This window comes from Lichenostomus cassidix, chromosome 1, assembly GCF_008360975.1.
Source record: "Lichenostomus cassidix isolate B80296 chromosome 1, HeHo_3.0, whole genome shotgun sequence".
In the NCBI taxonomy this organism is placed as follows: Eukaryota; Metazoa; Chordata; class Aves; order Passeriformes; family Meliphagidae; genus Lichenostomus; species Lichenostomus cassidix.
The window spans coordinates 74989930-75003350 of NC_139479.1; the positions used below are offsets into that span (position 1 = coordinate 74989930).

At 36.7% G+C, this 13421-nt stretch overlaps 1 protein-coding gene across 6 annotated transcripts in view; it reads right to left on the reverse strand.

Moving 5' to 3' along the window:
• YAP1 (Yes1 associated transcriptional regulator) overlaps positions 1-13421 on the reverse strand; it is an 89038-nt gene that overhangs the window by 33139 nt on the left and 42478 nt on the right. For all 6 annotated transcript variants that reach the window (XM_085064397.1, XM_085064407.1, XM_085064379.1 and 3 more), the window contains exon 3: positions 5804-5919. In XM_085064397.1, the coding sequence (XP_084920523.1) occupies positions 5804-5919 (116 nt within the window). The remainder of the gene's footprint in view (positions 1-5803; positions 5920-13421) is intronic.

The window sequence follows — 13421 nt, forward strand, 5'->3', positions numbered from 1 at the left end:
GCCATAAATGACTGCAGATATAGGACTTACATCTCTAGAAACTTTAAGCATTAATAACATTGCTTTCTTCCTTGGACAACAAACTGCTCTCATGTTTCTGCTGTCATCCTTACATATTAAAATGGGAGCTCAGCAATTGAAATTACTGACTTCTGTAATTCCTGTTTGGTTTTGTGAGAAATTGTGAAAGTAGAAGACATGTCTGATTTTTTAAATGGTTATCTGAAAAACTTGTTATTAGAGCCAAGTACCAGAGGAAAGAACTAAATCCATACTGAGGAATAGAAGACATTCAATCAGAGCATCTTGGTAAATTCCTTTTTAATTACATGTCCTTTTCCCCCAAAAAGGCTCAATAGGAACAGAATTTCCAGCATCAGTTTTTGTGATCTAGGTTATCTAAGCCCTATATTGCTGCTATTCAGACCTTCTCACTAAAATTTCCATAGTTACTGTAGCTCATGTTGTACAGAAACAGCAATACTGGGTCTAACCAAAAGTCCATTTAGCCCAGGCATCTAGCCCAGGGTGATGGGCAGCTCTTGTTTGCTGCTGAAAGCAGCCCATTTAGTGACTGTCACTCTACAAACTCTTAAATAAAGCACTGAATACATATAGAGACCATGAACAGTCACTTGGCCTCCAAGTGCACTGGGCACTGGAACAGCTCCCCAGGGCAGCGGTAAGAGCCCCAAGTCTGACAGAGCTCAAGAAGCATTTGGACAATGCTCTCAATGGTGTGATTCTTGGGGATGTCCTGTGTGGGGCCAGGAGTTGGACTTGATCATACTTGTGAGTCCCTTCCAACTCAGGATATTCTCTGATTCTATCCCAAGTTATTCCTTAAGCCAAATTCTGTCTGCTTATTAAGTGCCAATATGTCTCTCTTTCAAGTATTTCTCCAGTCTTTCCTCCCAACTTTTGTAAATATTTAGCACAAACAGTATCCCTGTCACGTGGACCCTACTAGTTCTGTTTGGTGCCTCCTCTGACAATTGAACACTATCACAACTGTAAGTTTACAATTCTACGAAGTAATTTGCACAGGGAGAGACAACCCTTCTAGATAGGGAACTCAGCCTGTACTGTGGTACTTTCAAGGACAAAGATACCAAAAAATTAAATTCTAATTTCCAAATGTAAGACATCTTTACACAACTACTGATAAGCCATACCTCTGTAACTAAATATTTACACAATTGTGTAACTTTATATAAATAACATGTAAATTGAAAAGCCTGTGTGCACATCTCTTTGGTGCATGTCTCCACGTTTTCTGAGGGTTTTTTTTTTAACTTTCTCATATGCCATGAAATGTGGAATGCAAAGCAGAGCTTGCTGCTGGCAGATAGAAAGCAACAGGAAGAGCAACAAAAGCAAAAATGTAGTAGAGATTCAACCTGTGCTGGGATATGAAGTGAATCTTGCAAGACTCTACAGTTCCTAATACCTAATTTTAAAATAAATGTAAATAAAACTGTATTTTATCAATAGGTCAATGCATATAAGAGGGCATCTGTATCTGTCTACTAACTGAATATGCATGGACAACCTAGGAACTAGAATACCTATGTTCAACAAAAGGAATCACCTTCACTTAATGCAAACACTGATCTCTAACAACTTTCCTAATCTTTCTCTGTGAAAGCTGAACTTTTCCCTTCAGTCACTGTCACTGGGATTCTAACACTTAAAGATTATACAAGTCTACAAAATTTACTTAAAGTACACCTTTATCCTGTCAAATTAGTATAAAAAGACACTAATTAAAAGGGGGGGTTGTAGATGAATAAAGAAATGAACATTACTGTCATGCAGATACTCAGAAACTCAAGTTTCACAACAGATCATACTGTTGACTGTACAAAGCAAAATTTGTAGTATGACTGGCTATGCAGGAGCAATCTGCAACTACTGTGAGCAAGGATCTCTAGAACTTGTTTTTGTTTCTGGCATATTCCTTCCTACCCTACTGTCCCTGAAGAATTATGAATTCGAGTGTCCATTTTCTTACCAACATTTAACATGGCACTACAGCCTTACCTTAAAAGAGACAATGGAATTGCTCTAGGCCTACAAACTTTCACTGGGAAACTCAATTCAAAACTGCCACATAAGAACAAAGATAAAAGAGGACAAAGATATGTAATCTGCTCCAAAGCTAATTATCTAAGGTTTATCCCGTGCAGGCGGGAGAGGCTAAAGTATGTGGTGCTGTCAAGCATGATTCCAGCATGATTCAGGAAGTAAAAGTATCTGAAGAGCAGAAGTATATAAATACAAATATTCCAACTCTGTTGAATCAAGTCTAATTTTTTATAAGATACAGCCACTGTTTATTTTCAAATGTATAACTTTACTGAGTAAATGTAGAGATATTCCTCAGAAGAACAATGTACCATTATTACTACCTTTTTGTTTGTTTGTTTTAAACCAAAACAGAAGAACATAGTTTCTTCTGTCATACCTTTAGGGAAAAAATGGTTGCAGACATAACGCAAAAAAATCAGAGTAGTCACCATGAATTTTTATATACATGTGGCACATATACAAATAGCAGGCTTGCTTCCTTTCCACTATTGATGTGAAGGTGCAATCCTATTTCACAGATTAACCAACAAATGGCATCTAAAAGAACACTGTGCTGCTTCTCTCCATATATATGGCCCAAACTATTTTAGCTGATTACATGTAGCTAGCTAAGTTCAGAAAGACTGAGACAAAAAAACCCCTCACTTTTCACACACTGATGACTTCCTATAAAGGATGCAGCTAACTAACACTCATAGAGTAATTCATTTACAAAATCATGCCTGGAACACAAAGCTGGTTCAGATGTCCATTAACTTCCTTAAAGAAACATAACCTGCAGCAAGATACCTGGGTTCTCATCCAGTCTTACATGTCTCAAGAGATGGTATTTCTTAAGAAAGATAACCCAAAAATTTCAATCTCATGCTAAACTACATCTTTCCCATTATTACATTTTAAACAATCATTTGACATGCTCTCACCCTTATCAAATCCTCTATTTCTTCCCATCTTTCCTGAGTTATTCTTCCCCTATTTATCCAAAAATACAAGAATTTTATCTCTAATATGCACACATCAGCTTTCAGAGTTCCCTTCTCTCTCCATGTCTTCAGTTTGCTTTCCAGTTCTTAATTCTAGCTAATGTCAAGAATTCTAATTCTGGCTAAATAGTTAAAGCTTCTAAAAGCTTTTAAGAGAGTTCCCAGAAATCTCTCTTACCTTTCAGCACAGTAACCTGACTTACAGACTCCTTTGGTGGTACACTAAAACTTGGACTGTAACTTTGATTAAGAGCTAAAATTAATGAGCACCATACATGGTCTATATAGAAAGGAAAACATTCTCCTTTGTGGCATTTCAGACATTTTTTGGTAAGTCAGCAATCTGCACCTGTCACAATACTTATACTCATTTTTTCTCAGTATCTTTCATGAAAGGGTCTCACAGCACTAGGGCATGTTTCACTGCCAGCAATATTTTGTAACAGGAAACTTCTGTCTTAAAAGTCTCAACTTTATTTCCTAGTTCTTGAGGATGAATACCCAAATTAGAGCATTAAGTAGTATTAAATCTGAGTGCCAACATCCGTAAGTTCCACTATGCTGAAGTGGTACATAGTTACTTGACTTCTCCATTTCTCCCAGAGATTATTTAAGAGGCTACCAAGGAAGCATAAGCTACCATGAATTCAGTAGTAAAAAGTAACAAAACTAGGTATAAGAGATAAGACACTTTAGTAAAAACAAATATACAGTCATAACTTAGTTAGAACATAAGCATTTGCCAGATCAAGTACCAGAAACAGAATCACACCCAATAAATGCAGGTTCAGTATATTTAATTCAAAGCAGACTTTTGTGAACAGCAAATAAGGGTAAGCAAGTGCATCCAAATACTACCAGTTCCAAGTCATACTACCTCAACTGACTTGAGCTTAAAAAAAACTAACACCACGTAACATGTGGGGTAATTCGGTATACACAGGGGTTCTGAGTCCTTCATGCACTTTATCAAATTCAGAGCACTGGGGGAAAAAAAAACTTCACAGGATTTTTAGTTGATATTCAACACAGTATCATCTGTGAAATTAAAAATAAATGTTCAATGAACTAGTATCCAATTAAGTGCTTTCTCAAATCACAAGACAACCCACTTAAACATCTCAACTGTTCTTTATTGCATGAGCAACAATATCTATGCAGCATCACTCTCTCACACACTTACATTAGGCAACTACATGTAAATTCTTCATGTTCTTTCAAAAATAATCATTGTGTCCAGATTGCTAGCTTCTTTTCTAATTTGTTATCACCCTGTTACAACTTAAAAGTATTTTTTTTGCTAAGGACCCTTCATTTCTTTCTAAATACATAAAGTGAATCCTACTTTACTATCAATACTTTTTCCTGTAAATTCTTGATACAACTGAAGGTTTGAGGAGTTGTCTTAAAATACAGAATTTCTGTCAACATTGAAACAGCAAGCATCTAGTTTTAGCACAAATAAGCAAAAAAGCAAGACAGACTAAGGGAATTGTTTCATTTCTCCTATTCTCTGTTCTTCAGAAGTGTCCCTGCAAAAGCATGCCACCTCTGTTGCTGCAGGTTTCCTGGGATAAATTTACAGAAAAAATAATCACACTATTTTGTTTTCACATCAGAGCCTGAGACCTTAATTGCTGTGAATCATGACTTCCTGAACTTGAACAGAACTCATTTGTTTCAGGATAATCCAGCCTCCTGGCGCAGCCAGCAAAAAGTTTGATTAACTTCCCCTCTAATACTCAGTCATGAACAGCACAGTTTGGTCATGCCTGTTAATCTTTTGGTATTGTCTGCAGCACATGAATTGCAGCATGAAACAAAGCTGTCTAAACAGACCACAAAAAGCAGCACCAGAGAATAACCTTTGTGAAGTACAGGAACACACACACACAAAATACAGTCAGACTGTGAGAAAATAAATATAACATGAACCTCAGTGACAGACAGAAGGTGACAAAGCAAGGGGAAGACCACAGCACTCAGACTAGCATGGCACCAAATTTATCTGCTTGCTCCCCGCATAATCAGATGAGAGAGCTCTGAAAACATACAGTAGATTCTACAGCAAGAACAGGAACATTTTATTGCTGTCTAGTGACAGCTTCCCCCAGACCAGCTGAAAAACAGTTCTATATTCCAGGAAAAGACATCAGACTTCCTCAGCTAGAGGAATAATAATCATGATACTGGATTTTGGAAGTAATAGAAACACAAGAGGAAAACCAAAACATCTCTGCTTCTGAACAAGATTTTCAAGGTGTTTGCTCAATCCATTTAGGAAGGACAGCAAAAAATTGTATGTTCATAATAAATGTAGGAAATGTAAACAAATGGCAGTATTCCATGTCTAGTCAGTGAGCAAATGGAGGCAGAAGAATACTGCAAAGCACAAAAGCTTTCATGTAAATAGATATTAATTTAATGGAAATTCTGGTCTTCATCAATTTAAGAGCATTTTTGATCAGAAGAAAAGAGACAAAAATTCTGCTTCTTTAAAAGTTTAAACCATTCATTTGAAAAAATAACATAAATATTATACAAATTATCTTCAATTCTCAGCCTCTTGATTGATGTATCCAATATCAACAAATTTAAAGCTTCAGACAAGGATAACTCAAAGAACATTTCTTAAATTTGGACTCCCTCCCCCACCCCAAATTACAATAGCTTGTGGTTTACTCTTATGATCTTTTTCATAAATACAAATAAATACAACTTTGGCTTACCTGATGCCGAGTTCATGATGTTCTGCTGCACGGAAGGACTGGTGGGAGCTGTAACATTCATCTGGGAAAGCATGGCCTTCCTAGGATCTTGCCATGTTGTTGTTTGATCAATGTGACTAAGACAAAACAAAGCAAGAGTTAGGACAGTCATGCATTCACAAAAATGACCTGCTAGCACAGAAAGGTTAACAATGAAAGGTTAAGCCTGCCAACAACAGCCACATTCAAAACCAAACAAGAAGTGTTTGGATTCTCTCCAAGCATCACTGTATGTCAGATTCTCAAACCCTTACCCTGGCCACCACCACTTTCCCAAGCAACAGCTGTAGCAATCAGAGTTAGAGCAATGGTGAGATAAGGTTCAGCATGAATATTGTAATCTAAACTGTTGTACCATAACTAGATATTGTACCCTTCAACTAAACATTCCCTTCCTTCTCTCTTTAATCAGTTATTTGCCATTTTAAAATATGAGTTCACAGACTTTCAAACCAAGCCAGTTATGTTTGGACTCTCAAGCACAGTCCAGTAGCTCGGCATGATGAGTTCATATTCAGTGCCTAGGGAGTGGTAATGAACTGGCTGGTATGCAATCATTAGTCTTCCCGAACTTTCTGTGCACAGACCACATCCTCAGATTATTGGATAGACTACTCCTCTCACCACTGACACCTGAACAATCTCTCTGCGGTAATTGAAGTAACGAGTCACACTAAAGCAGTAACAAAGTGATGTGCAGCTGCCTTTCAACTTCATGTGAAAATATGAGGATAGTGAGACTACCAAGTAACCCACCTAGCCCTCTGCAAAACTTTGGAAGCTTAGATTTCTCTGTTTTGCAAAAAATGGCAAATACATTCACCACTGTAATTCACATGTATTCAGAGTATTCAATTCAATGGAAATACAAAAGTGATTATTACTTCACTTTTGGAGTATGTGATTAGCATGTTTTGCTAATGAACAACAAATGCAGTCTATTCATAACAACCATCAACGTTATCTTGATGCCATTAAGCAACACTGCTCTGACAAGTACATGGGGACAAAAATACAACTCCAAATGCACATGAACACTGAAAACAAAATTTGTTATCCATTCATTTAGATCTGGTATCAATTAAAACTCATATGCAGATAGTATTGATATAAATTAGAATTCAATGCATTATTAACTTGGTACCATTCTTTTCTTAAATTAATTATCCATAAAATTATGATTTTCTGGATTACATGGAATGCCCATTTTCACTTACTTCAGCAAAACCACAACATTTAACAAATTCAGAAGAACATAAAATGAAGCAGTAGTCACCAAAATAATTACTTATGTAGCATTATTTATCACATTCTAATCGAACCTTCTGTTACAAGAGAGACGTACCACTGGCTTTTAAAAAAGTTTTATGACATGTATATTTTACCCTCTCTAAACATGCACACAATTCCAGATTAAAGAGTTAGAGACACAGTGTAGTAGGGTCACAATACAGCTCATTTAATACAGGATGTGCTGGTTTTATCTGCAGTAGAGTTAATTTTCTTCACCATGGCTAGTATTGGGCTATGTTTTGGATGAACCTGATCATCACACCAATGAATTGAACTGTATGATGGCTGGGGTTAAGCGCACTGTGTCTTTGGTTGCATAGGTTTTCAAAAATTAAGCTTCACTGAGAAACATCCCACATAGTGCAGGGCTTCTTTATTTCTTTTTTAAGCCTGTTTATTTATAAAACATAGCGCAACATAGTAAAGACTGCCCCATATATACTGGACTATATATAAACCTTCATACTGGAGAACAATTTTTCACTTTTCTACTAGTCAATTTTGCAAAGCAAAGAAAACAGGCAAAGATAATACAGATGTAAAAACACTGCACTGCAATGCTCCACAGACCGAGTGTTTAAACTACTCTACCAGCATGTGCTACTCCTCCCCTACATTTCTGATTTGTTATATTTGCTCAACTCAGTTCTGGGAATAGTGGAAACTGGGAAAACACCACTGCACCCATGATAACACATTCATCTATTTCCATTTACCTCCTATAAAACTCCATGTAATGCTATGAACTTTTAAAATGTCTACCTAAGGTACATAATTTATAGCCTTTGTTTTTATACGCTATTTGAGTGCAGAGTAAGAAATAGAAGGAAAACATTGTCTCCCTGTGTTTCAGAACCATTTTTGCAGTTAACTGTAGGAATGCACTGAAACAACATTCATCAGTTTTTCAAAATATACCTGAATATGGGATAGATGAACGGACTATGGAAGAAGCTGTTTTACATGTACCTCCAATTTTGAGCACAAGGACAACATTATTGATTTCTCAAGACTGCTTAAACATACCATGCAAAGTACAGTTAATGTTCATATGGAGTTGTTAACATGGATAGCTATTTTAGGCAGCAGCAGCTTTCAGCTTTTCCCTTGCTCAGAATCACTTGAGAAAACTCAACACGTTCCTTACCGGACCAACTGAACTACAATCAGCAGTCTTGGAGCAAAGAGCCATGGAGGAAAAGCCTCAAAGGAAGCAAGCCGATTACATTAATATCATACTGATCATATGACTGGTTCAGTAAGGCAAACTTTTTTCCTCTCCCACTCAGCTCAGGGCTTCATGACCTGCTTATCCATTTCCCCCTCATCTTTCCTCAAAACCTTTCTCTTCAACCTCTGTCAAATCAGAGTCCTCATATGTATCTTACTTGCTCCATTACCTGAGTATTTGAACGCTATACACTAAGAAACCACCCAAAACACATCACAACAGATCAGTTCGTTTCCACAAATTCTGAATAATGCTCAGCAACTGATGGAATACAAAGTAGGCAAGCCCCCACTTACATGGATGAAGTGTTTCAATAAATCCTAGCAATACAGGGAGGAATATAGGACTCATTTTGTTCCTATTTGCAGCATCTGGACCAGGGTAACTTACTATAGACACCATGTATTTTTAATTATCTAATTAAGTATTGAAACAGGACATTCTCCCCAGGTAAAGATCTTCCCCTCTGTTTTGAGCAGCATCACAGAAAAGGTCTAAATGGACATAACACGAACTGACATCAACACTACATTATTTCTCCCTGCATTAAGTAGATTTTTTTCTCATAGTAGCTGCATGACATGACAACTGCCCCAGTCCTTACATTCAAGATTTTCTATTTTACATGATCTGCACGATATCTCAGTAAGAAACTAGTGTCAACAGACAACAAAAAAATTAAAAACATTAGCAAATTATATTACACCGATGTAACCTAAAAAATCAGCCACTGTATGTACTACAGATTATCAAGTTGAATTCGAACCACTCAGGAATGAGAAACACAACTCTGTACTGCGTGAACAATACAAAATGAGTAAATATTCTGGGAATTAAAATCAACATTTCTAGGATAATCAAGGAATGCAAGACATTTTATTTCACAGAATAAATTCTTAAATCTAACATCTATCTGTCTGGCACTATTCATTATTGTTCATTTACGTGCCAGTGAAGCAAACCCTTGTTAAACTGGACAAATATTGTATAAGCTAAGGAAATCAATTCAGACTGTACCATAAACGTAGGTTTGTGGTAACAGGCCTTAGAAAAACAAAGCTAGAACACCTGCCACATGCTAAATATTTGTTAGCAAACTTACAACAATTCTAGTATCAAGAAGAGTGACTGTTCCAAGACACATCACCCACTACCCTCCACCACTACCAAAAAGGACTTTCAAAGTGCTGTACATCATGAAGAGAACAAGCTGCATCTCCTCACCCAACCTCAAGTTCTACACTCAAATACAAATTATTTGCATTTTGACAAGAACAACTTCAAAAGAAAAGAAAAACATTCTCATTTTATGTACACTAAGAGCATTTCTGAAGTTACTAAGAATTGGAATTTCTAATTGAAAGAAATCTTTACTGGCACTAAATACTATCACATGCCTGAAGATTTGTCAGATTCAAATTCTAACCTAATTTTAGAGTTTAAAGTTTGGGTTTGTTGTGGTGGTGGTTTGTTTTGTGTTTTGGGTTTTTTGTTTTTGCTTTTTATTTTTCTTTTAAGGGAGAGGAATGCTGGAGATTTTGATTTGGGTATTTATTTGTTGGGGGCTTTTTTTAAAGTACAATGGAAAAGAAGCAGGAAATCTAAAGAACAAAATAAGAAAAAAATTACTTTTTAAAATAACCTTTGGATCCTAATAGACTAATAAAATAACACCCTTTTTAAAAACAAAGAACTGGTCTGCCCTTGTACAAAGTGTAATACACATTCCCATTCTTCTCCAGTTGTGATGCCTAAGAATTTCTAGTTTTTTCTTTTCATGTATCTGTAACTTGGTGTACTTCTGTGCTTATAAAACACTAAAAACCTCTGTTCCCAGCACCCTTAGCCAAAACAATTTCTCTGAATGGAAGTCCAAGGACACATCTGTTGCCTTAGAGCCCGAAAATATGTAAACAATAGTGAAGTGGGGGAAACAGGCCTGGGGTGGTTAACATCATCACCCGAGTGTGTGATGGGAGAATTAAGGACCAATATGCTAACAAGACAGAACTCATAAAAGGTGAAGAATACGTGACCCAGCATCCATTTTGGATGTAGCCCCACAAGGGGGCTTTGCTTGCCCAAACTTACCTTGAAGGCCTTGAATAAATTTGTCCACTTTTTATTCTCTTAACTTTGTCTTAGCTTCTGTTTCATGTAGCCTGTTTTAGGCATCAGTTGCACTGAAAATGCATGTACTGTATTGTTGAAAGCCATGTCAGACACTAACAAACACAAAAAAGACACTCAAAGAATTACTTTCATGCTTCAAGAAAGGCTTATCTAAGAGGCTTTCAGATTTGATATTCTGTTGCATGCATTGCAACTACAGTGTCCCCATTGGCAGGTACACTTTTCAGGGTATGCTGAGAACTTGATTTCTGTAACAGAATTCCCAGTCATTACAAAACCATATTTCTTTTTCCCCCTTTTTGCCTTTATTAGTACAGAGTCACCTTACATATGATGTGCACCTGCAATTTCATTTGTAATGAGAACTTCCCTTTCACAAAAAGAGATCTTCCTAGAACAGACATTATTAACGTACACAGATCAGAACTACAAGACTATTTTACTGAAATGTGCAATAGAAATGCAACAATAGGAAGAAAAGCAAGAGAGAATGAACAAATATTTTAATTTTCGGTACCAGAAGAACATTTCTACAACAGCAAAAAAACTGAAGAGGTCTGATCTACACATAAAAGAATAAGAATAAATAATTTGTTGCTTCTCAATACATTTTGACATTACTCTTCATAAAAGAACATTTCAAGAATTTAGTCTCAAACACTCAGGACAAGTTGTCCTTACATATAAAAGCATCACCATAAAACACTATGCAAGCATCTCTCCATAATGTAATGCTTGTGTTTTAACAATCTAGACAAGATTTTATTTTATTTTATGTCTCTGAGAAAATTATTTCCAGTCTCTAGTGAACTTGAGATAACCAACTTTGGATTCCGGTTTTCAGATATTTGGGGCTGGTTTAAGAATTCACTGGAAATCACATTTTATGAAAACCAAAACACGAACACACACCACCGACCACATCATGACAGACCTCCCAAGGCTGTTGACGTGGCATTGAGTACTTTTTGTTCTAGGGACAGACAGGAAAGTCTCTGTGTAACATAAGCATGTGCACAAATGAAACTAAACCTAATTATGTTCAAATTTTGTTGTTACATTTAATCTTTTCATTAAATACCAAGTGCCAACTGCGCCATTGACAAGCATGTCATCTACGATTCTGTTTTATGTTAAATGAACTGAGATATAGATTCTACTCTCATTTTTCTTATGTCTTCCTAGCCAGCTAGTTTATTTAATCCACATAATGCACCATTTTCTTTAAGGTTCTGTCTTTTTATTTATTTTTGTCTATTAATTTTAAGCATTAGTAAAGACTAATGCCAGTATTATTTTAGAGCTCTCACCAGTACACTTCAGCACATTAGGTCTTGATGTGTATACTGAAAGTTAGTTTTCCTGGTAATGCCAGGAGAAACTGAGTATTTCTGCTCTTGAAACTACCATAAATTGACAAAAAAAAAAAAAATTAACTAACCCCCTTACCAAATCTTATACAAACTTGTCCTGTACACTGTGGGGTACCTCCAAGATACTCACTTAGCTATCATTTTCACAGGCAGAGAAGAAATCAGAGTATCTACTTCTGCAGAGGCCTAAGCTCTACAGCAGAATATCAATGTGGTGGTCTGACCACAGGGCAGCTGTGAAAGTGACAGTGTCCACTAATTCAAGAATAGAGCTGGATGTATATTGCTAAGAAGGTGGCAATAGCTAGAAGGCCAAGATCAATTTGACATGGCTGATGAGCTAGGGGGATTCCCACAGGTAAATTTTCCATAGCTCCATTTAGAAATGGGATGAAAGAAAAGGTTTAGAGTATAAGGAGCCTCCACATAAACTGCTCTAATTACCACTCTCAAAAACTGGAGTGTAGCATGCAGAGACTTCTGGGCTACTGCCGATGATCTTAGGATATTTATGCACAATGGAGTGGATTCAGCTTTGCCTGAGGACAGAAGGCATGACATTCTTTGTGCATATGCACCCTTTTCTATCCTATTCAGGGGATTTCAAGAATTGGAAAGGATTAAAACATGAAACTAAGTCTTCAGATATATGGGCCATTTTTAATTAGCATAGCTGACATAAAAGTGAAGTAAATTTCTTTGCAGGTGGTGTAACAAAATTACAAATTTATACTTTAAATATATTGTTTGAGACTATTTCAATTCCAAGCAGCAACAGTACAGAGAAAAGCCTAAAGTGGAAATGTGGCACCTCAGTTAGCAATTACCTCCACCCTCAGTTCAGTTCTCCATCAACATTTCCCTGAATTTGCACCATTCTTAGATTAGGACACACAAAGTGGTCCCAAACCCTTTAATGACTTTCCAACTCGCTTTGTAAAGAAAAAAATCCAGCAAAAGAAAAGGCTGGTCACATAGCATTGAAAATCTCATCTGCCGAGAGATTATACTGCACCCATTGCTGGGGAAAGCACTGTTTCTCAACTTGTCTTGTCCATCTACTTGCAATATTTCCTTAGGTTTCAAGACTACTACAGCCTAACTTATATAAAAGAACACGCAGTAAAATTCAGAACTTCCTAATCTGTTTCCCAAAAGCACCAGAAAAAGTCCCTAGTTTTTAACAGTTTATCTCTTAAGCATGGTCATGTCTCCAGGCATAGTCTAATTGCCTCAAAGAAACAGAAACATTGATACAATTTTCTGAATACTGCTGCAATACATGAAATGGCTGTATTTTTGAGTTTTCCATATTCTTCCTTCTGCTTGACAGCCTTAATGCATGAACTAAACTAATGCATGAACTCAAAGCTTCTGTTGGACTACTCCACCCACTCCACTGAACATGTCCTCACCAAACTGCACCACAGGCATCTGATGCCAGAGAGCACACTGCTGAAATGACAACAGACAGTGCTAACCTCCATTCAGCTTGCAAAAGCATACCTTAAAATTGTCATGCAAGTGTTCAGTGGTGGCACAACTGTGA